The sequence below is a fragment of the Gopherus flavomarginatus genome, chromosome 11 (genome assembly GCF_025201925.1).
Source record: "Gopherus flavomarginatus isolate rGopFla2 chromosome 11, rGopFla2.mat.asm, whole genome shotgun sequence".
Classification (NCBI taxonomy): Eukaryota; Metazoa; Chordata; order Testudines; family Testudinidae; genus Gopherus; species Gopherus flavomarginatus.
In genome coordinates, this window is record NC_066627.1 from 28841030 (window position 1) to 28866470 (window position 25441).

At 41.5% G+C, this 25441-nt stretch overlaps 2 protein-coding genes across 6 annotated transcripts in view; one reads left to right on the top strand and one right to left on the bottom strand.

Moving 5' to 3' along the window:
* The window catches only part of LOC127030720 (uncharacterized), a 549169-nt gene that overhangs the window by 146213 nt on the left and 377515 nt on the right, over positions 1-25441 (top strand). The gene's annotated exons all lie outside the window — the stretch shown is intronic.
* PTPRT (protein tyrosine phosphatase receptor type T) overlaps positions 1-25441 on the bottom strand; it is a 778873-nt gene that overhangs the window by 131259 nt on the left and 622173 nt on the right. For all 5 annotated transcript variants that reach the window (XM_050917254.1, XM_050917256.1, XM_050917255.1 and 2 more), the window contains exon 13: positions 14587-14623. In XM_050917254.1, the coding sequence (XP_050773211.1) occupies positions 14587-14623 (37 nt within the window). The remainder of the gene's footprint in view (positions 1-14586; positions 14624-25441) is intronic.

The window sequence follows — 25441 nt, forward strand, 5'->3', positions numbered from 1 at the left end:
GCTGAGAAGAGTTTTTGGTAGGCATGCCGCATGTCTTACTACACAGATGGGACACTAAGTTTTCTCTTTTCAAAAAGCTACCCTTGCTACCATAGCATCAGAGAATTTTCTTCAGAACAAACTTGACTTAAAAAAAATAAAAATAAAAAGAAGACTTTTGTTTAACTCACTTCCCTCTTTTCTGACCAGCTCAGCTAACTGTGGAGTTAGCATGAGTAAGGGCTTGCCTACACTGGCAAGATTTGTCAATTAAACTAATGTTGGCACGAAAAAAATTGACAGAAGCAAAGTCACCAAAGCGAGTCTACATTTACTCCGTCAACAGCTCGTGTCCACATTCAGGGCACCATTGTCCACAGCCTGAGCAATGGAGTGTGGGTATGTATTGCTAGGTGTGAGAAGGCAGAAACAGAGCGTGGCGCATCCTGGGATGTGCAAAATGTGCCGTCATGCACCGCTTTGTGTCGCAGCCGTCCAGTGGTTTCTGGCTTCCTTTCGCGCTGTTCTGGCTTTCCTTTCGTGCCATTTTTCCAACTGTCAGTCTTTGTAATGTGCGCCAGCATCTGCAGCGAGAGAGGATGGATCCCACACTTCTCTCCTATGCACCTTTAATTGTCGTGAGAACATGGCACATGGCAGCAGAATTACTTGCAAAGTTACTGACAGGATGAATTGCACACACCCAAGTGTGATATGGACAGCAGCAACTTATTAGTGCTTTTGGCATTCATAGAGCAGCTGCATATGGTAGACCGTTGCTTTTGGGCTACAGAAACAAGCACTGATTGGTGGGATTGCATTGTCATGCAGGTGTGGGATGAAGACCAGTGGGTACAGAACTTTAGGATGTTTAAAGCAACCTTCCTGGAGCTATGTGCTGAGCTGGCCCCCGACCTGCGGCGCAAGGACACCAGAATGAGAGCTGCCCTTTTGGTAGGGAAGCATTTTGCAATCACTATGTGGAAGCTGGCGAATCCAGACTGCTACCAGTCAGTTGCAAATCAATTTGGAGTGGGGACATCTACTGTTGGGGCTGTATTACTCCAAGTGTGCAGGGCAATAAATCTCATCCTGCTGTGGAGGACTGTGATTGTGGGAAACGTGCATGAAATAGTGGATGGCTTTGCAGAGATGGGTTTCCCTACCTGTGGCAGGGTGATTGATGGCACACACATTCCAATTTTATTGCCAGACTACCTTGCCTCAGAACACATCAACAGGAAGGGATACTTCTCCATGGTATTGCAGGCACTTGTGGATCACAGGGGGCGTTTCACGGACATCAGTGCAGGACAGTTTGGAAAGGTCCATGACGCATGCATCTTCAGGAACAGTGGCCTGTACAGAAAGCTGCAGGTGGGGACTTTCTTTCCAGACCACAAGATCACAGTGGGAGATGTGGAAATGCCCACAGTAATCCTGGGAGACCCAGCTTACCCCTTACAGCCCTGGCTCATGAAACCTTACACAGGGCACTTAGCAGCAAGGAACGTTTTAACAACAGGCTGAGCAGGTGCCACATGGTAGTCCAATATGCCTTTGGCCGTTTGAAAGCTCGCTGGAGGTGTCTCAATGGCAGGCTAGACCTTACTGAGGATAAAATTCCCGTGGTCATAGCCAACGTGCTGCACTTTGCATAATCTGTGTGAATCTACGGGTGAAATGTTTGCTCAGGTGTGGAGAACTGAGGCAGAGCGCTTGGCTGCACAGTTTGAACAGCCAGATGCTAGGGCTGTCAGAGGAGCTGCTGTTAACATCAGAGAGGCTTTGCGGAACCACTTTGACAATGATGGACACTAACACGTCTGCTTTCAAGTTGCTCCCCTGGTGCATCCATGTACAATTTTGGGGCCCAAGATCCATGCAACAAAATGCTTTAGAAGCTTGTTCCTGTGAGTGAATTGATTGCTATTCACTTTTGTAGAACACAGAATAAAAATGCTGTTATCATTAAATACCTTAGCCTTTATTTATTGTTAAAAAGGGTAACACCTCACAACTGTGTGTAGCTCCAGCTATCCTTGTGCAAGTTGTGAGAGGGGTGGAGTGATGGGGAAACTCAGGAGTGCTGTGAAGTGAAAAGGAATGTGTGGTCATAGAGGAGGGTGGGGTTGGCAAAGAATTGTGCATGTGTATGTGCTGCAGTGAAGGTCGACCATGGAACTGCTCAGTCTGCAGCTATATCAAAGACTTGAGCATCTCTGTCTGATCCTCCATAACTTTCATCATCCACTCTGTCACTTGCCTAGCAGCTTCACAGCACTATTTGGGTTCCCTGGTTTGTCTCTCTTTGCGCTGCAACACCTCCCTGACCATGTCTTTGCTGTGTGTTGGCTTCATCCTTATCTGCCAAGGCCAGTCATCAGGGGTGTGTGGTGTGTTCAACAATGTCTCGGCTGCTGTGGACAATGCACAGAAGAGGGATTGTTAGAGTCCAGAAAACGATTGAACATTTCAGTAACGAGGGCCTTTTGCAACTAGCAGCAATCACTTTCTCACTGACTCTAGGCAGGCACACAGCTTCGCGAGCACCCCAATCATGGTGAGTGTCGGGAGCGGGGGGAAGGTGGTTGTGCTTATGGACAAAACTGTCACGGCTGGCAAGGCAGATTTGCAGGGAACGCATTCTAAAATTATCACACACTTTTTCACAGGTGGCCAACCTGCTGACTTGATACTTCACTGCTGCAGGTAAGCAGGGAAACCAGGGCATAACTACTGCATGATTGCGGCTTTCACCCCGGTCTATATGCAGCTCAGCTATGTGCTGCTTTGGTCCCAGCTCCAGTGACTGCTAAATGGCATGGTACAGTTTCCTACAATGTGGGAACTAACAAGGCTGCTATCTCTTGGAATCTGCGGCAGAGGATTAACAAGTAGCTCTTGGAAACTTTCCAGAGCCTCTCTCTGGAGGATTCCCTGCAGATCTCGATGTCCACTGACACCCTGCTTGGCCATGCAGATTAGCTACACAGGGCAATGTCCATAAACACTACCTTCCTCCCACTTTTTGATTTCCTGCCACAGAACTTACCCAATGTCTCATCTGCTCATCTCTCCTGCTCCCCGTAGAGCACTTCTGGAGTGGAGAAATGTTCCTGGCTGCCTGCCCACTGGGCGATCCAGCTGGGAGCTCCACTTCTTCATCTGGAATTTCAGCCTCTGGGTTACCCCTCTTTCTGCTGCCTCTGAAGTATCCACAGGGCTATCGGCCATGGAGGTCGGATCACCATCAAGGATAGCATTCAGCTCCTTATAGAAGCGGCAGGTCTTAGGTGCACCACCTGAGCAATAGTTTGCCTCCCGCACCTTATGGTACACCTGCCTTAGCTCCTTTATCTTCACGCTGCACTGCTGTGTGTCCCGATCATAGCCCTTTTTGCACAAGCCTCGAGAAATTTGCCCATATGTGTCCCGATTCCTATGGGTCACTTGTAGCTGCGACTGAAGAGACTCCTCTCCCCATATATTGATCAGATCCAAAAGCTCAGCGGTGGTCTGAGCAGGAGCATGTTTGGTCCGATAGCCAGTCAGGCTCACCTGGGAAGCCAGCAAGCAGGAAATGGAATTTAAAATTCCCACAGCTTGCAAGGGGGACGGGTGGGTTGGCTGCAGGGCAGCGGAGTTCAAACTGCTGACCAGAGCGGCAGCATGGGAATTGCGGGACACTTTCTGGGGACCAAAAAAATAAAAAAAAAATAAGGCGCGATGTCTACAATGGCTGTTATTCAACAATAAAGGGAGGGGAAAAGACAAAAGTCTCTCGCAGCGGTGGAAGCATTTTGTTGCCAAAACTGGGCATTTTTTTTTTCTACAAAATGTCCCATTGCAATGTATCCCATCATTGTTTTGTTGCCAAAAGGCAGTTTTTGGAGACAAAACTTGCCAGTGTAGACAAGCCTTACTATGTTAAGTAGAGTGTAGCGGGGTGGTCCCCCACTCCCTGGTCTGAAAGGGTCACAGCCAGCCCGGAGAGAGGACTGGGGCTGCAAGCTAACAGCTTGGCTGACTGGGGAAGCAGCCACAGCTGGGCCACACTCCAATCAGACCTCAGCTGTCCCTGATAAAAGGGCTATGAGCCAGGAGGGAGAAGGACCCAGCTGTCCGGGAGCTGACGGTGCAGACAACAGAGCAGGGCTGGGGAAAGGCAAGAGGAGCTGGGGAGCTCCCGCCTGGCAACTCCCCAGGCTGCAGGCCATGTGCAAGGCCAAACCAAGTACTGGGGTTGCAGGGAGGGGGAGTGTCAGTTATGCGGCCCTCAGGCCAATGCACTAGTCCTCAATTGGCCCTCGTGGTCTTTTGACTTTGAGACCCCTGCTCTAGACTGAGGCGAGGTGGGGTTAGAGGGTTGGGGGCTCCCTGGGGAGGGGAAAACTAGATCTGTGGGGGTACTGCCAGGGCACAGCACACAAGGTAAAGCGGCACCAAGGTCCAGGAGAGACACGGGGCCAGCAGCAAGCGGGACATCGGCCGGCAGAGGACACTCCAAGGCTGGAAAATCTAATTCCCTGGATGACCAGCAGGAGGCACCGCAGTGGTGAGTCGTCACCTTGCTACAAAAGCTATATCTTTATTTGCTGCAAGTAATGGATAGACTGTACACTGAGTATGACACTTCCAAAAGTACATAAGACCACTTTCAAAAGAGACATAGGTTCCCAAATCACTTGAACATTTTACCCTTAACCTAATAAATTTAGGTGCTGTTTGTTATGCTACTGGCCAACAAGAGACTAAGGCCTCTTAGGATTTGGAAGAGAGTTTCCAAAGTTATCCTATGGATTAATATCCTGAAGTTTAAAGCTCTAATGGAGGTACACCTGCTTAGCGCCTCTGAAAATTTGGCTATGCAATTTACTCAGAAGATATCTATAGTTAGTTATAAATAAAGATGATAACAGTAAAATCCTGTGTAGACTAGTTTCGCTGGCTACCTTGAAACAGACTGTCAACAACCATGTTATACTAAGGATCTATTTGTTTATCAATAAGAGAGCACACACAAGCATTGTTTTAGTAGGCTTGAATTTACTGGTTATGTTAGAGAAGACTGGTCTGCAAATATAAAAATATAATCCTCAACAATGTACCCGAGTATGAGGACTTCAGCAAGGCACATAAAATGCTGATCTTTCCTTCCATGAAGTAGAAACAAAATAAAACAATATATTAAAACCAGAAAGAGATTTCACAGAGGTCATTTCTGGAACTGGAACTATTCATTATAAAAAACAAAAAAACAGAAAAACAAAAAAACACCCTCTCCTTGAGGTAAAAATGTAGTGTCTTTTCTGTCAACAGATATTGAAGGACATAAATACCAGAGGCCTAATGCCTCATAAATGAGGACTCAGCTCTACAATTTCACCTAAACAAAAGGCTTAAAAGGGAGAGAGAGAGTAACCAGTTGCCAGGAGCCAACAACTTTCAGCCAAATGATAAATGCAGAGAAAGGAGCAGCACACTGTAGGTGTGGTAGTGTCTGGAGGAGGATGCAGGGGAGAAAGACGGGCCTCTGTAAAAAGGATGATGAGGGATGCATATGGAATCAGTGGGTGGAAGAGAAACACACAGCGAGAAAGTATGATTAGTGTTACTAAACTGAGCAAGAATAATGAAAAAAAGCAATAAGAAAATCAATGATTCTTGAGATTCCAGGCAAATCTACCATGGAGACTTTTCTTCTCTTCTCTTTGCTCTCACCCCTTCCATCAAAACAGAAACATTTAATTTCTGCTAGCAGTGGATCTTTACACCCAAGGATCGAAAAGGTTATTGTGTTCACTTGGACAGACAATCACAGGTAAGAGTGATATTATTAAAAGGTCCTATGGGGATGAGTGCAAGCGGTGCTGTAGTTAAGATGGTGACAGCATTTCCCCATTATAATTCCTTGCTTATGTGGAGGGATTAATAGGTTAGTTGTAAATTATAAGAAGGAGGCCACATTGCCACAAGGCCAAATTTACAAATTGGTGTGAATATCCAGGTAAATACAAGGAGGTGAATTTTCAAGTGTCCAAGCTTGCTTGCGCTCCATCTCTCTCAAAGATTTTTATCGGTGCCTTTGATGTCATGGATCCAAACTAGCACAGCCCAGATCAGAGCTCTTATGTAGAAACTTATTCTAATCTTTTCCATACTCCTCTTTGTATATTATAAAGAGTGTCAAGCTTTTTAATGGTGTGGATATGAGAACCACTTGTACGCGTAGCATGAATGAGAAAACATTATACACTTATCACAATACAATAAACACATCATATGTTATACAAATAGCAACTAATTAACCTTCACTATAACCCATGAGGTAAATAAATAATATTCTTATTCTGTAAATGAGAACTAAAGAAGAGCAGCTGCGTTCAAGGTAGTGGCAGAAACTGGGAGAATATAACCGAAGTAAAAGGTAAGATATGTGTTTTTTATTTCCCCATCTCCTCTCTCTGTATTATTGGATAATATAGTGCATACTTCTCAGTGAGGTTAGCGGGACAGGTTTTTTTTTTTTTTTAAAGTGGAACAATCCACCAAAACTCACCTGCTGAAGCGCTAATTAGGACTGTCTAACAGCCAGCCTATTTGGGATGTCTCATACTTGGCTTTCTGCTCTTTGTTTGTTCACTTGTAAGGGACAGATTTTGATACCCTTATACATACTGCATGGAATTCACCCCTGTAGAGAGGGCAGCACAATCCTATGCACTATTTATGTCCCATGAAACCTTCAAAATAGCTCTTAAGTGGGACTTAACACAGGCTTTGTGTTGGCCCACTGGCACAGAGTTGAATTTCAGCCTCTCAGCAATGCCTTATTCTTTGAGCATTCCCATCAATTTCCCCTAAGTTAGTGCTCAACATGAGCAAGGCATCAGAATCCAGCATATATTTGCTAATTCACAAAATTCAATAATTCATGGCTCTCCCAGTCATTACTGTAAATTGATGAGACTCTGCATTCCACCTTCAACGCACACAACCTAGCACCTACATGGAATTTTCTGAAAAAATACATTATGTATGTTTAAATATAAAGCTATGACAGTATGGAGCCGGAAATTACACTACTGAGTAGCACTCACATTTGAATATATGACACTCAATGCATGTGCCCATAAAAATGTCCATACATAACTTAAGTCTGTAAAAGTCCATATTTGTGGATGCAGCAAAATGCTGCATTGCACTAATGTGGGCTTTTGTTAGTATACTCATTGCATTCGTAACTGGACATTTAGGTCTAACCCTAAAATCACAGCTTTTGTGGTACACTAACCATCATATTAGGCTCAGTGGAGCCTCTGACTTAACAACAGTTTTGTTTTTTTTTTCCCCTTTTTCAGGATCTGATACCCTGCATGCAGGAGCTGTGGTTTCAGAGCTGAAAGATTGATGCCTTAATGAAGATTAGTGCTTTTTAAGCACCTGCTTTTACTCTCCTCGCAATTACCATCAAAACGCCTGTTGACTGGCTTAGCAGAGGAAACTGCAAAATATTCAGCAAAGGCCAGAGGCTGGTACAACAGTGAAACAAGGCTAACTTTCAGTCTGACCATTCAAAGGTCTTACAGGTTACATGTGAGAGTAGAGACACAATGAACCAATAAAAATTCTTCATCATAACCCACTGAAACAGGCATATCAAAAGGCAGGATGCAGTCCACCCTACAGCATGGGCAACATGATAGGGACACATATAGTACAAACTGCTTTAGGGAGTGTATCTACCCACACTGTATTACTTGGGCAGAATGGGGTGATCATGTGAAAGATTTCCAGGCCTTTCAAGTCATACTTTCAGACACTACTGAACTGAAGACTTTTAATTCACTTGCGTTGTGGTATTACTAATGGCCCTCTCCACACTTGGCTCTCCTGTAATCATCTTAAACTTTCTACTGCCATTATGGGTTTTTTTAGACAGTGTCCCTGAGGGAAACTGAGAATCGTAATGCATTAATAATAATCTGTTTCTGACTGTGGGCTAGTTGAGAAACTATTTAAGGAAACAGAGGCATAATGTATTAACAGCAGCTTTGAGTTTGTCACGCCTTTGGAAGTTCTATTTCAGGACATTGACAATGATACTATATTAATGATAACCTTTTAAAGCAATCCACGGTAGAGTAGCAATGGTAATTCACGAACATCCACTGAAGAATCCTCACCTATAGTGAAAAGTCCAAGGAATATTGATAACCCCATGTATTGATGGAACAATATATAAATTATGAACACGTGACATCACTATGACCTCTATTTCACAAATTATCTTTCTGCTGCTCTTCATATGCAGCTGTTCTGCCTTTGGCTCGAATTATATCTCCAATGCCAAAACCAGGAGGCTGTTGAATGGCATTAGACTGCTCCTCTCTCTTACAAACCCTTTCCTCCTATCCTACCATTGAAAGGCCAGCAATCTGGTTTTTTCTAGGTAGATGTCATCCACTTCCTCCTGCATACTCTTCCCTGGTTCTGCTTGCACCTTCCTCTCTGGTTTTGATGCCTGACTGTCACACCTTTTTCCTTACTCATCCTGCTAACTTTCCTTTTAGGAGATTTCAGCTTCCATGGTGATAACCCATCATACCCTGCTGCCTCTTAGCTTCCTTCTCTGTTCTTCAGTGGAGTCACTCCCATACTTGGGGCCAAGTGGTGGCCTTTAGCCAGTGGTGCAATGAATGCCTGACACAGAGTCATAGCACTGGCCGGGGGCAGGATTCTGTCATGGAGCTGGAAGCTAGGTTCCTCAACACAATTCTACCAATTCATCCCAGTCCTGACTTTCAACACTGTTCCTGCTGTTCCAGCTTGGGGCCTTTCTTGGTTAGAGACCAACAATCACACCAAGCAGTGTAGAAGTGCCAAGGGGCAGATCGATGTCCACTAGGAAGTGGGCTGAGGTCATTAATTCATTTCATTTCTGGCCTGATCCACATTTGGACTGAGTTCTCTAACAAATAAAGGTTAGTGCATTATCTCACTGAGTCAGAAACCTTCCACAATACACATTTTAAATCAATTTAGTTATATCAAGCTACAAAATTTGAGGAAAATAAGGCTGCTCACCAGCCAGATGGACATCTGAATATTAAGAAGCTTGATTTCTTTTCCCAGTGGGAATATTTTTCATAAAGAGTGACGTAAGCATTGCTGTTATTAACATTTAATTATGGTGCTACGGGAACCTATACTTAAAATAACTTTTGGAAGGGAGAGATGTTAAGGAAAAACATTTGTGTGTGTCTAACCTAAGCAATGCAATGAAGTTTTTTTGAAATAAATAGCACAGAATGGAATAAACCTGTCAAAAGAATAACATTCAAGTGCATCAAAAGACAAAATGCAATAAACAGACTTGATGTGGGATTAGATTTGTTTAAAGAATACATTATCTGTCCACCAAACCAGAATATATTTAAGAAAACAATGGGACTCTCTTAAATGAAGTTGAAGGAACAAAACCTATTAGAGGAACAGTTTTCTCATGAAACACCATTATGTGGGTAGTAGGATTTATTTCCTCTGACTTTCTATTGCTATTTTCACTGGCATTATTTTTGTAACAAATATTTTTCTTCCACAATATTCCACTGGTCACTTTTAAGACTTGGGTTCATTTCTGAGCTCTCATGATTGATATACACTCAACTCTCCCAGGCAGCTACTTCTGTTGAATGACAAAATTCCTTTTGCTTGATGATGTACTAGAAAAGGACTGAAGATCCTCACTCTGCATTTCATGCTTCTGAGCCTGCAAGGCATTCAGGTACCAAGCTTGGTATCCTGTCTGTTCTATCTTCTCAGAGCTGCCATCTTGCAAAGTCAATATTCATTTGGGAAGGGGAATGAAGCCAATTTAAGAATGACCTTACAGCAGTGAAAGTGGAACACATCCCTACGAGGATTTCATTCAACTCAAATAACTCCACGTCACACCGCTGTATATTGATTGAATCCCATGTCTTTTAAGTTAAGTTGAAGGAAACTGGATTTCCCCCCTCTACATTTAAACTTTCTGGATAAAATTAAATGTTGCTGGGTGCAAAAAAAGCATTGATAGCACTGGACACAACACTGGCATGAGGGTAGAAGTTTATTACACACAGCTCTGAAAATGCATTCAGAATCAGGTTGCCAAACACATGCTAAGGTCTGAGCTTCTCCTGTGGCTGTCTGTGGTAATTTTTTGTGATATGAACTAGTTTAAGACCACCAGTTTGAGGGTTTGATTCTGCAAAGCTCTGTGCTATGAAACTCCCACTGATTTCAATGGAAGTTTGGCACACTGCTTGTAGGATCTGGTCTTTGTTTTTTTCTTGCCCACTACTTAGTAATGGAAGCCAAGTCTCCAAAGAAAAAGTGAGTGCATTAACCCAGCACCAGGAAGTGCCATGGTCACTTTGAGTGCGCTGCAGGCAGCAATGTGAGAACATCTCCAACTACACTCAAGGTGACATTCACCAGCTGGAGAGGGCCAACATGAAATCAGTGCACCACTTATGTCCTACCTGAGTGCTATTTTGAGGACAACTGTTGCTTTGGACTTCTGCTGGCCCTCTGCTCAGTGGTGAATTTCACCCTCTGTGCAAAAGAGTGGCATGTCAGAGAAAACCCTCCTTTAAATAATAGAGTAACTTCAAAATTGGGTTCCCCATGCATGCAAAATACGAAACAAAAAAAATCAAGAAACTGCTCAACTCCTTCAAATTTTTAATTATCTTCCTTATCCTGAACTGATAATCACCTGTGCGCAGGAGGCTAGGCGGGTTTCGTGTGGTCACCTGTTGCCTACCTAGTATTGCTAAGAACAAGGAAAACTGTTCCCAGGCAGCATGCACAAGGACAAAAAAAGGAAAATAAAAATAAAAAATGTACCACTTAATGATTAAAATTGCATTTTTTTAATTTGCAAGAACTCACATTTAAAAGAAAAAAGAAATGAATATCAAGATATTAATATCAAGAAGAGCCATTAACAAGCCCTTTGTCTTGGGCACAATTAGGTGTTGAAATGTATTTATTGCATTCTGAGAGTAAAAGAGGTAATCTCTTCTTCTCAGGAAGAGGTTGCAGTTTTCTCAAAGAAAGTGTCAATATAAATATGCACTGGGTGCTGGGGAGGAGGGAGATCAGTTAATTCCAAAAGAATGGATCAAATTAAAATAAATAAAATAAATTGAATGCCATCAAGGAAACTAAGTAGCAAAGTGAATAAATAAACTCTTTAAATTAAAATGGTGTGGCAGAGAGCTGATAAATTGGGGTTTAATTTCAAGCGTATTTTTAAATGCTAATAATCATCATCCAAGGTGACTAACACTTCTATAATTTTCTTTCTTTCTCTCTCTTTTTTTCCCCAGCAATTTAAAAAGAGGAGTAACCTGTCTGTGGAGAGACATTTATGAATGGTTGAGGTAAGAGATTTGAGGCTAATACCACTGAAAGCAAATACATGGATATATAAGGTTAATGGTGTTAATCAGTGAGCTAAAACATATTAGTGAATTATGAAATAGTTACAGGAGATGAGACAAATGCACTAAGCTTTCTGATGGATCATCAACATCATGGCAAAGTCTGACTGTAATGCCCAGTGAGAGTCTAACCTTCCCGGTCCCACTATTTATGGGAGGGGTCAAATCTTTCCCCAGACAGTGCTGTAAGTAGGTGGCAGATACACTCTAGAAATTCTGCCTTCCACAGTAGAATTCCACCAGTTGTATCTTGGAGAATGTGCTGCTGATTGCGCTAACTGGTGAAACTGATCCCAATGCAGTGTGTTAGCATAAAACCTTTGCACCACTTAAGTCCCACTTAAGCCATTCGGGACATTACGGATGCACAGACCTTGTACTGGACCTCTGTTTGGGGTCAATTTCACCCAACAAGGAGCACTGTGCTTGCTCAGGAAGAGCATACTGCAGAACACAGCATGTGAGTGAGACGGTGAGGGGCTGGATCCCCGCACACCCACCCCATTCACAAGCTGCCTTTGCCCTTTAGGAGCTAGTGCTCTAGAGAAGTCCATCTTTCCGAGTAAGGAATCCCTGAACAGAGCTTAGCTGAAATGAAAATGAAGGGCCAGTCTGAACATCTTTATGCTAAACAAGAGATTTCAATGACATCATAATATGATTAGGCAAAACTAGTCTGCTGTGAAGCATCTTGACTGCCCCTATTTATTTATTTATTAAACTAAAACAGTTTAAGAAGGGTTGTCTAATTTTCTGAGAGAGTTGAATTTAAAGGCAAATGCCCTCCCCGTCTGGCTGGAACACTGACAATGGAATGGTTTGTTGAACTTCTCAAGTAATTAAAGTTACTCAGCTTTTTGTCTGGTGCCTCACAGCAATAAAGTGCTATAATCTCCCAGTAACACACTACCTGTCAAGTCTTATTGCTTAATTATTCTCACATTCAAGTTTACTGCTCATGTTAATGACAGTTTAAGAGAATATCTGCCAGACTTAAGCACAGTTAATGGTCTTGATTCTAACCTCACTTTCACCAGTGTAAATCAGGAATAACTCAACTGAAGCTGATGGGATTACTCTGGGGTAAAACATATGTAAGTAAGATCAGGCCTGTAGACTAAAAAGGGAGTCTATAAAAGGACATTAAAGAGTCTCGCATTTATTCTCTCTCATCAGCTCCCAAACAAACTGTGGCCATTCTACGACACAAGTCAAAGGTGGACTTTCTAATTGCCAGTGCTGGTAGACCAGCCAGGAATCTGAAAGCTTTACTCTCTCTGCCTCTTATAAAGACATCATAGTCACACATTAGCAGACAGCTTTGCTGATGATGCTCAAGATAAGATGGGATAGAATGGCGCCATCTTACCCAATGTAAGAGAATTTTTTTTTACCCTAATCACAATGTAACTATAGTTATGCAAATACACCTGGCTATTGCTCTAGTAGCAGAGATGTGCAATATGTTTACAGACATGGGGCGTGACTCCCTTCTTACAGATGGCTGTATAGTGGCATGGTTCTACTGACTTGTAAAAAGTTACTACTAGGAGGAGAAACAGCTTCATGATATTTGGGTACCTTATAACAAGAAAGATTCTTAATCACAGACAGGGAATATTTTGCTGTATGCTCAACTTCCTCAGATTGAGCAATCTTCCTTTTCACCTGCTATTTGCAGAGGTACCATTTGTAGACATGAACAAATGTTGTACCATTGGGAATACTAATGCTGCTGAAACATAATCCGTGAGTGTCCTAGTCAACATTGTATCTTTGGATATGCCAAAGCAGTATGGCATAAAGTTACTCCATAGATATATTTATTCCAGTGCTCTAGTTTATGATCAGACATTCAAACATGTACAGTTGCATTTCATGCCAAAGGAAAAAAAAAAAAAAGAAAAAGGCACATATTGAAAAGTACATGTAACAAAAAAGGAAAAAAAAAGAGACCACCAAAAAACAGCAACCTTCAAGATAATGGAGACACGAGACACTTTCCTGTAAATCAGAAGTAACGCCCACTGAAAGCGAATGAGCATGCGCGCACACGAGTGAGAAAATGAGCACTTGCTCTATACATTACTTTCATAAATTCCTGCTCTTTTCCATTCATGCCAACCAAGAACAGTGCTGAGGACAGTGTTTACCATGAGACAATGACTTTTAGAGTCTTGGGTGGCTCTACCCATTCTTATTATATCTGTCATTAGTGAAGATCGTCCAAGATTTCTCATGCTAAAAGGGCACAGACATTCAAGAATGATAGAATACAAGTAAGCTGGTGGGTCTCTTGATAGCCTGCTGGGCTAATAAAACACAATCCATTTGGAAAACTATCTCAATCTTCAAATGCTTATTTAAACCTACTGCAAACTATCCAAACCTAACCAGACCATCCTAACCAGAAGTTACAAGAGCAGGAATTCTTGCTTCCTTGCCAGATGTGTGCTACTCCCTGCTTTTGGCTGGACCATAAACACAGTAATGCAGCACTTCCACATCCAGTCCCAGAACTAGGAACTACAGAGATGAAAGAATTAATTATGGCTTTTGAAAAATGAAGTTATCTAGACTTTTCTAAACCTCAGAAGATACCCCAGTCACATTCTGGGCAAAACGTGTGTATAGCTTCTTGTTCTACCCAAACACCAACAGATGTTGGCAGAGAAACAACCCCACCCCCCTCAAAGTGACTCTGTGGATACGTCTAACAAACAGCTGGGAGGAGTAAATCCCAGCTTGGGTAGACCTACACATGCTAGCTCTGATTGAGTTTGCTTGCTAAAAATAGCAGTGTGATTGCAGCATCACAGGGGCAGCTGGGCCTAACCACCTAAATACATACCAAGGACCTTTGCACTAAGGCAGCTAGCCCAAGCCGCTGCCTGGGCTGCTGCAGCTACACTGGTGTTTTAGGAGGCTAACTTGATCAGACCCTACATACAGGAAAGTGGTTTTGGAAACAGGCATTTTGCCTGGACAACCTACACCTGCTTTAAATGAGGACCACTATTTGAGTGATAATTGTAATTAAGTTGTGTCACTATTGTAGCTTTCACCATATCGGCATAAGCTTGCAACCAGGAGGAAGAGTCTCACATACCTTTTGTCGCCAGTCGGACACAGTTGATTTTGGTCTCCTGAAAATAATAAAATATAGGAGATCATCAGGGTGTTTTGTTATTTGTTCATTTAGAACAAGTTTTAAAAACACAATAATAATAAAGTCGCTTTTTCCTTACACGTCATCTCTGAAAATTTTGCACCTTCTTCCTTTTCTATTAAACACTTTGTACTAATCAATTTGTAGACAGTTGCTCCAATAAGTAACTGTTAGAAAGTTACAGGGACAACACATTTGCAATTTTTCTTCTGCTGCATGTGTGAGGGAACATAGTGGGTTGATCGACTAATGGGCTTTACCAGTTTAACAACCTAATTTGATAACAGGCAGAGAATCCCTACAGTCACACACAAAAATGCATGCAATTATACACCTAATTTTCATGCACAATTGCTACAATTAACCCCATCTGCTGCACTTTGATGTGGCTGCTGGTCCCAAGCCAGGTAAAGTGGGAAGGATGGAGTGCAAGGCTAACTGTGTAGCCTTATAAAAAACAAATACCCTCTCTCATTTTCATTATAATAATGGAACCAGGCTACTATTTTGGTAAAAATGGCTGCTCAGCAGAGGGTACTGCCAACTCCACATTTTGCATGAAGCTTCCTAGGGAAATCTAGTCTCTGGAAGCCAGGACCCCAGAAAATTTAAAGCCGGGAGCAAGAAAACATTTCAAAGTTGGTACACGAATGTGAGAACAATGTTTCAAACAGCAAAGACTTTGCAGATTATGAGGCAGATGGACAACTATGGACTTGAATCCTGGGCAGCAGTGACAGCAGACTGACAGACGAGGATAGGAAGCGCTTCAAACATCTCATTTAGTCAAGTCATAGTGACAACACACTCTCAAAGGGAGTAACGCTCACTATGACAGACTTGGTGGAAAAAACACCTATGAACCAGAAACCTATCAACCAACCACTATATGCGCCACATTCCAAACCCGAATCATAACAATGTCAATCAAACAGTGACATGCGCTGACAGAGGAACACAGCAATGAGGATAAAGGTAGGTTCTATAACTCCCTACACAGTATGCTTGACAGAATACCAAAACAGGATTTATTTCTTGTGACAGGTGATTTTAATGCTAATGTAGAATGCAGTTAGCATGGAAGGGAAAGAGCAATGCGGAAGCCCTGGTTAGAGATCATTAACCAAAATGGCAAGAGTCTCATTGAATTGCACTTGGCATCCGATCTAGCTCTTGCAAGCACCTGTTCTCTCATAAAGACATACATAAAGAAACATGGAATTCACCAGATAGCAAAACAAAAAACAGACTGATCACATCTGCATCAGCTCAAGAGGCAGGTCATCTGTCCAAGAGGCAAAGGCTAATTGAGCAGCAGATGTCAGCAGTGACCAGAATCTTTGCATTGCCAACATAAAATTCAAATGGAGACAGATCAACTTTAAACAGAAAGCAGCCAAGAAAATCAACTGCACAGAGTGGAAAATAAAAGAGTACCATGAGAAATTCAACCTTGAGCTAAGGAAAAGAGCTGAGGCACTGCCAGAGGCCGAAGAAGGTGTGACACTGACTGGACCTGAAGAAAAATGGGCAGTGCTCAGAGACAATGAGATTCAAACTGCAGCAGTCATAGTACACAGAGCAAGAATTGGACAAGCCAAGAGATGTGGTGTCTTATTGATAAAAGACAAGCACTGAACGGAAAACTCCTGAATGCTAAGACCAATGAGATATTGAAAAACGCAAAGGGAGAGTACAAGAAAGCAGACAAAGCAGTGAAAAGCAAAGATATGTTGAGGACCCAGCAGCTGAAGCTGCTGCTATGATAGGAAATCACAGAGCTCTTTACTGAGTGACTAAAATCCTGTGTGGAAACTTCAAAACAGGAAATGGGCCAATAAAAAGTAAAGATGGAAAAATGCTGACAACTCAGGTAGAACAGAACAACAGATGGGCAGCGCATTTCAAAGAAGTCCTCAACAGACCCAGCCCTACCTCAGCACCAGAGTTTGATGAAATACGCGAACCTGACCAACTTGATATCAACATCGCTCGAACAGAGATGTCAGAAGTACAGGCTGCAGTCAAGAAGCTGAAAAAAACAAAATGGCAAGAGATGATCAAATCACAGCAGAAATGCTAAAAGCTCTTGACCCTACCATCCTAATGAAACTGGCAGAGCTGTTCAATGAAGTCTGGGAAACAGAGACCCCAACCTAACCCATGAAGACCTGGAATAAATCTCAGGATACCCAAAAAGGGTGATCTTACTAACTGCAGTCACTGAAGAGGTGTCACACTATTCTTGGTTGTAGTGAAAGTCATCTGTAGTGTGATACTACATAGGATGAGAGAGGCAGTGGATGCAACACCTAGAGAAGAACAGGCTGGATTCAGGCTCAAGAGATCCTGCGTAGATCAGATATTCACATTAAAGACCATCATAGAAGAATGTGTAAAATGGCAGGCTTCCTTTCTTATCAATTTTATGGATTTTCAAAAGGCATTTGACTGCCTGCATAAGCATACATTGTGGAATACTCCACAATCTCATGGAATTCCAGCTGAAGTCTTTATCATCATCATGAAATCTATGTACAGCAATGAAAAGTGAGCTGTAAGAATGAACAACAAGACATCAAAGTGATTCAATGTGGACACTGGAATGAAACAAGGCTGCATTCTAGCTCTGCAGTTGTTTGACACTGTCATAGACTGGATAATGAAGTGTATTAGCAACACAAATACTGGCATAGTATGTGTAGTTGGTAAACACCTAGAAGACCTAGACTTTGGTATGATATCGTGCTGTTGAGCAACACCTCAAATAAACTACAAACAAAACAGACACCTTGGCAAAAACAGCAGGCCAAAAAGGGCCCAAAATCAGTTACGCCAAAACAAACATCCCTGAAACCTGTATGTCAAAAATAGCATGATATTAGTAGGTAAAGATATAAAAAAAGTAGAACTGTTCATATACCTGGGTAGCCCCATATTAGCCAACCGAGACCTCAAGGATAGGATAGGCATCCATAGCATTCACTAAACTCAACCATGGAACTCAAAGATGTACAGTAACAAAACAAAACTGAGAATTTTCAATGCCAATGTAATCTCAGTGCTAGCACGTGGCCGCAAGAACTAGAGAGCTATTTAAACATTAGATAGAAAACTAGATGCCTTTGAAAATAAGTGCCTATGAAAGATTCTGGGCATTGGACAAAGACTATCACCAAAAAAGAGATTTGAGAAAACACTAACCAGCAGTTTGTTTCCACTAGAATCAGAAGGAAGTGCTTGATGTATCTGAGGCATGGGCTCTGGATTCACTCTCCCATGTAGCTGTCAAGTGAAAACCAACAGGAATGAAGAAATGAGGGAGCCCAAAGAAAACCTTAAAAACCTTTAGGAGGGAGGGCGGAACAGTCAAACTCAACATCACAGAGCAGATGGAAGCAGCAGCTAATGATAGCGTTAATGCATCAACATTGGCTTAAGAAAGATGTAATAATAATAATTGCTACAATTCCTGCAAATTGGGCATTTCCATACACACATGACTACAGAGATATCTAATTAGCTATTTGCACATACAACTATCTGATGTGTGTGTGAAACAAATGGCATGCTAAATGATCAGCTCTACCAAACAGATTGACCCACAATCCAAACTATCTCAGGTCATTCAGTACAGAGCTGAGACAACACCCACACCTTTTATCCGATTCCTCTTGGATTCTGATTATTTGCAGGGGAAGGAGGGGGGAGATCTGAACTAACCATAGTTCTGTGTTTGTTTTTTCTAGAAACCAAAACCAAGCCACCTTTTTAGCCCATGTCCACTGAATACATACCAGCATTCCAAGTACCTCACTCTACGCTACAGTCATTACTGGCAGATTCTGCTCGTAACACACGACTGCCTTACATATCTTAACATGTTACTGCGGTCAGTAGAGTGACTTTGTGAGACAGTCATCTGCTGCAGGGTTTTCTTAGCACTTATGTCTTTAAACAAACTTGTACATGTCTCAAGTGTAATGAATATTGCATAAATTACCATATGCAACAATGCTGTATTAATATGTATACCATGTGTGTTCTGGAAGTGACAGTATGTATCTTGCTCCCTCCTACAGTAACAATACACACATTTTCAAAGAGTAACTTTGTTCAAATGGCACTTTCTTATGAAAAAGCATGGCACAGACAATCCTTGGCCCTAGCATAGGCGCATGGCCATAAGGTGCGAAGGTGGCAAAGAACCTTCACCTCCGTACATACTTTGTACAAAGACAAGGGACAACTACAGTTCTTGTGCTCTGCAAAGAGCAAGGAAGGTGGTGATTCACATGTAGCCATAGCACTTCCCCATGAAACAGTCTGTGGGGTGGTGCAGCTTGTTGACCTGCATGGGAAACACTTGTGCTTTCTAAGGGATAACTCCTCCCAAAACTCCCATTGCGCCTACACACTGCCCCTACCCCTAACTCCACCCTGCCATACAAGTTTGTGCTTGAGTTTATCCCTGAGTCATATCTGCTTGGTTAACTGACCCCACAACAAATAGTACAACTGTCAGCCCCGCAGAGCCAATATAGCTGCAGAAGGGAGAGCTGTATTCATTGATGCCTCATGCACCACCACCTAGAATGGCAAGCTACTGTGCAATTCCAGAATCTTTATTGTCAGTGATGAAATATGAAGTAGAATGAACACAGCTTTATTTTCAGAGACTACACTCATTGCAACAATGGGCACAATAAAAAATGAAATCTTGTTGTGACTTAGAAGTTGAGCAAATGGGACCGGAAAAGTCATTGATGGAGGTTGGACATGGGATAGAAAAGTAGCATTGTGGCAGTCCACAATTAATATACAAAGTCCCAAATTTGGTCTTGAATGTTTTCGTATGTTTCTGTAGCTCCTTGTACTTGATAGCTAACAACAGCCAGCTGGAAAAATTAATCAATGTTAAGAAAAAGAACAGGTGAGAAACCAAAGAGGAAAGCTTGTTAATGATCCCGTCTGAGCGTGTGCATATCCCTTGCACAGGGTAATTTGAGAAGACAGAATATAGTGTATGCTGTTTGCATTTACATCTGCTAATTGCTATATTTAACACAGACGAATTGCACTTATTAAAAGACAACACTTCGGTATTGCCAAAAGCAAGGGCAATCACTCCAGAAACAAGACATCTAGACTTCGGAACTATAGTCCAACATACTTTAATGATTGAAGCGGAAGGTCTGGAGACAGGATCCTTGGTCTGTATTCTTGATTAGGACTGGTCAAAAAATTACCATCTAGGTTGCTTTCTGACAGAAAATTGCATTTTCAAGAAAACTATTTCTTCCTGAAAAGTGTCGGTTACCCATAGAGAATTGAGAGTCTGTCAAAAACTTTCCTGTAAACCCCCCCCAAAAATTTTTTCCAATAAAAAGTTAATATTTTCCTTGTTTAATAAAAGAAATTCTGATCAGCTCTACAGCTTAGTCAGCCAAACTTTTTATGTGACCACAGATAGTTCTAGACCTCCGTCCCTCAGTTTACACACCAGTAAAATGGGAATACACAGAGGTAAACCCCAATTATCCAGATGGCTGAAGGGACACACACACACAATCACAAAATAGAAACATCAGAAAAAAATGAAGCGTTTCAGAAAAATGAAAGCCAGCTTCTAAAATTTCAGTTTTCTGTATTCTAGATACGGTTATTTAAACTATTGAGATAATTGGAGTTAAGTTCTACTTTCCAGCCTCACAGAAGTGATGTGAAACTTAATTAATGCTTGTAAAGATCTTAGTGATCTCCATATGGAAGATCCTATATTTTAGTGTGTAGAGTACAGTTTTATTATTTTAAATGTGAAAAGATTATGATTGGAAAGTTAGTCAAACTCAGGAGGTGCCAAAACTGAGGTTCTGACAGCAGGGTTAATTTGGCTGTGTGTACATCCAGTTTATTTTACTGTAGACATTTTATAATGCAAGCAATAGTATATTAAGGTACACATATTTTAACCAGAAAACCAAGAAGAAGAAAATACTATAGCACATATGTGCAACTGGATTAAGTTAACATTGTTCTGAATTTCTTGGCTTTATTATTTTCTTGTTCTCTCTCTCTCTCTCACACCCCTACCCCCTTAAAAGATAAAGATAATTCATATGGCTTAATACTATGAACTTTTAAATGATTCCACTTAGGTTTTCAAGTTCACATCTCACTGAAGTGCACTGGGTGATGAAGAGGCAAGTTCTGCCTTCACTGGCTGCTGCTATTTGGATGGGGACAATTCTGCAGAAAAGGGTACCAGGGCAAGACATATATTTAATTTGGCAGTTGTATCTGCAACAGAAAGAGACAAAAAACTTACTTAAAAAGAAAAAAAAACTAACACCTGAAAATTGACAGACTACAGATAAAGTAAAAAAAATATGGAGACCCCTTCAAACAGTTTCTACTAGTCTTTTCCCCTCTACAGCCTCATATTTTCCATCCTATTAATATTACCAGTTTTTGCTCTGGGTCTATAAGGCATTTACCATCTCTCTCATGTAGAATACCCAATCAGCAGCCTGAGAGCAGCTGCCCTTAGGCCTGTCAAGTAAGGTAGAGGGGAAAATGGGTGGAGCTTCATTAGACTACTAAAATACTAGTAGGTACCAACTGAGCAGGCTGAGAATTAACTTTTAAATCCTTCCAGTTTATGACCTGATCTTGGAAAGATTTACACATGTGCTTAACTTTAACCTGTAATTGAAGCCAACTGAATCATCTGTGTGTAAAATGAACCAGGTGCACAAGTCTTTGGAAGGTCAGGGCAATTATTTTTAATTCCTCTCACCAATCCAGGCAAAGTTCCAGTCCTCAAGGAAGATTAGGTCCACCCCAAATTGCAGCTTTCCAACTTCAGCTATTTTTGATGTAACTTAAATAAAAGAGTACTTGGAATTTTTTTTATTATTGTTATTTACAATTGGAAAAAAATATTTTCTCCCACTCTCCCATAACTTGAACACCGATTAAGGAATTTTGCTCAACCTAAATAAATAAATAAATAAATAAATAAATAAATCCTCAGGCAAAAAGCTACCAAGGAAAGATTCAGCCCCAATATTTCAGAAAGTTATCCATGTATGAAAACAAGGGATTACTGAGGCTGCAAAACAGTCTCTGTACTGAAGGGCTGACCAGAGCTCACCCTAATATTCCAATGCAAGGTTGGCACAAGGTTTGCAAGTAGCAAACATGATTAGACGCAAATGTGTACTGAAAATCCCACAAGCATATGTTGGAGTAGGGTCGTGTCATTTCTGACACAACTATTCCAAGTTGTGAAAAGCCCTTTATACAGTAATATTGCCAGTGGAATGATTTATTTATGGCATGTAGAGCTTTTTAAAGTTGAAATTCACCCCTGAGAAGAAGAGTCACTTCAGGCCTAGACACCACTTCAGTTCTTAAAATAGGACTTAAAGTAGTTCATTGGCCTTTTATGGATTTATTCTCAAATTAAGCGCTGGCAGCTCTGCCTGCACATCCAAAATCTTCCAAGAGCAGTAAAACACCATGTTATACTGTGATCAGAACTGTCAGCAGCTGGAAATCCAGCATTAAGAATTGCATGAACATGCATGTAGTACAAATCATTAAGGCAAAAAAAAATATATCAATAAGAAACTCTGCAGAGTCCATCATTGCTTCAGAAATGATATTCCCATTGATTGCTGAGGTGCTACTTTTCACACTCATGACCTAAAAACATCATTCACTTGTTGGACCATCAGGTTGCAGTAACAAGCGAACACAGTCTCCCATATTATCTCTGATTGAGTTATGAAGACTCCTATTCAGAGGAAGAATGGCCCAGAATATTGAACTCTGCAGTTTAAAAACTAAAGTGAACTCTGTATTTCAGAAGTGAAACACAGTGACTGCATGAAATCATTCTAAGAAACTCTTGTTTCTATGCTGGATAAAAACTCGTCAGGCAGGACTGATTGAAGCCAGGAAAGTCTCCACCTTTGGATGTATTAGCTGGCTCAGACGCTGGAGACAGTCAGCAACAACTCTGACAAAGCAGTTTCCTTATGTGAAACAGTTGTGGGGAGATAGAGAGTCACAATAGCACAATATTGCCCAGTTGCACTGGCCTCATCTTTTGACCGAGGTAACACTGAAAGGGCCTGTGTCTTCTCAAGGGTGAGAACAGATGATATTGCTAGACAAAGAATGGCTTCAAGTGGCAAATTCCCTCATGCTTCATAGAGAGCAAGGAACATGCTGGGAAGCCAGTAGCACAATGTCACGCAGCACATAACAATTAACTACCTGAATGACACCTTGAAGCCAGAGGTGAAAATAAACTCTGATCTTCAGATGAAGGCTCTACACGATGTGTTAAAGAAGCCGCTCTGCTAGAGCCAACCATGTGAGTTTCCTTTTTATTGCCCACAGCTCCTTGTGTCATATCATGTATGCAACCATTTCCGTGGAACAAACAGTGGTTAATTGCTTCTTGCGCTCACACTCCCATGACCACAAAAGCCTAGCTTGGTTTTGTTTTTGGTTTTTTTGTTTTTTTTTAACTTAAAACGCTTTGACACGTTTCAGTTCAGCATCTGGCTTTTGACAATCACTTGGAGGGAAATTCACAGTTTGGAAGCAGGTGTTCTGTACAACAAAGCCAAAGTCTATTCTGTTTTCCACGTGTTCCTTTGACATCCTTGTCTGGCAGCACCATCACATAGACCAAACCTCCTGTGACAGCCCAGAGAAAGGAATTCAATGAACAATGGCGATCTTATTCAAACTCTACAAAAACAAATACAGCATTACACAACAGAAGGCAGGAAAGCTCATGATCTGATTTTGCTGCAATTTGCCACACTTGTTTTGTATCCAGCTGTTAATTATGTTCTTTTCAACACAACAATCATGGCTAATGGTAACAGAGCAGACAAGAACATCGACTGAGCACAGCTCGCCATGGAGTGTGAAGCGGAAACAATGCCATTCTATTGGCACCCCTTCTGCTAAAGCTGCTTTTTGACTCTATTCAGAAAGTTTCTTCAAATTAAACTCCTACTAGAGTCCCTGTGTTTCCAGAGGGAGATGGTATGGTTCAGTGGGCAAAGGTAATTTCTCATTCAAGGTTCCAGGTGAGGAAAGATGTTTTGTCATTTCAAAATTGTGAGTGATTAATAGGGTTATAGAACACCTTGATTTAACATGAGTGGAAAATACCCCACTGGGAGGTTTACACATCCAGGTGTGACATATGGCCAATTTTTTGCCCTACCTTAAATGGGACATTTTTATTATTGCATCTGAAACTTTGCAGGCATAAATAACCAAGGGTGTAATTTTTCACCTACAATTATTTGCAGTCTCTGATAACATTACAGTCAATGATCTGCTTGATTTGTGGATGCATTTGGGTACTTACAACTGTAAATAACAAATCATGCCTGCAAACAATTCTGGGAACAATGGTGAACCTATATTTAGTGGTGTTTGAAAAATGGTGTCTGCAAAACACAGGCCAATGTTTGAAAATCTGGCCAAAGTACTTTTTCCTGAAACGAGAAAGAAAGTGGATATTCACCTGAAGATCCAAATTCTGCTTTTGGAGCTGCGCACAGCAGAGGGCAGTCTATCACACTTTATACTTATTGGACACTTTTTTCTATGCTCACCCTTAAGTTGCACCCTGAAAACACCCATTCACCTGCTGTGCCAATTAAATGTATGCATGCAAGAGGCAACTAACTGCATACTCCAAGGGGAATTTGCATCAAAATTACTTGCTGTGCATGCAAATGTATTTTACACATACAGAATAGTCCTAATGTATTTGAAGATGGACCTTTTGAATATTTAGACCTAAAAGCCCAGATTCATTAAGTGAGTAAGTGCCACCTGCAGCCCATATATTTCTGCCTGTACCCAAAAGGTGCAGAATAATCCTGGTGACACAGTGACATGCATTAATACTGTATAGTCAAGTCAGACCCCTCATGTCCCTGCATTGGCTTGTAAACTCAGAGTACACAGAGCATATGAAGCCTTCCAGCTGCAGGGTTTCAGGGAAAAAACACAAGCCACACATTGCTGCATTAATCCAGCATGCCAGGTGAAGCCTACATTTCCATTCATATTATCTATTTATGGCATATTATTTTGTACTTTAGCAAATAAAGCTTTTCTTTCCCTGGGGACCCATTCACAAGCAATCAACTATCAAGCAAGGAGTAACTAACTAGACACAAACATGTACATATATTTCACTTTTCTTTACAAAGGCAAATCTAATACTGAATTGCATGAATAATGCTGGAAGGAGAAGATATCAGCTGGCGAGAAAGCCAAGGCGAGGAAACATCACAACATTAAAGAGTTTTGCTGCTCATAAGTTATGCTGCAGATACCTTGCAGCTGGAATGGTGATAAATGCTGACAGTAAAAGTGGAACGTTATAAATACTCATTAGCCTTGCTAGTCTATTAAATCAAGCCCAACACTTTGTGTGACTGTGGGTGTGTTTTCAGTGTAATGGGGAAGATACTGGATGGATACTTAACGTGGTATCTAAAGCCTAAGTAGGTAGTTTACTTTTGCAATATGGTTTGGTGTACAGTATTATCTTGCTCTTTCAGAGGAAAATCTTGCATGAATTTATTAATGGAAAAGACGACTGAATAGAGCACTGGTAAAAGTACTAAGAATACATTGGACACTGGCAGAACGCAGTAAAAAATGCTAATAAGCTGGAAGATAAACTAGAAGGCCTTTTCCATCTCTTGTTCCTATGATACAAATAATATTTCAGCATGGTAAG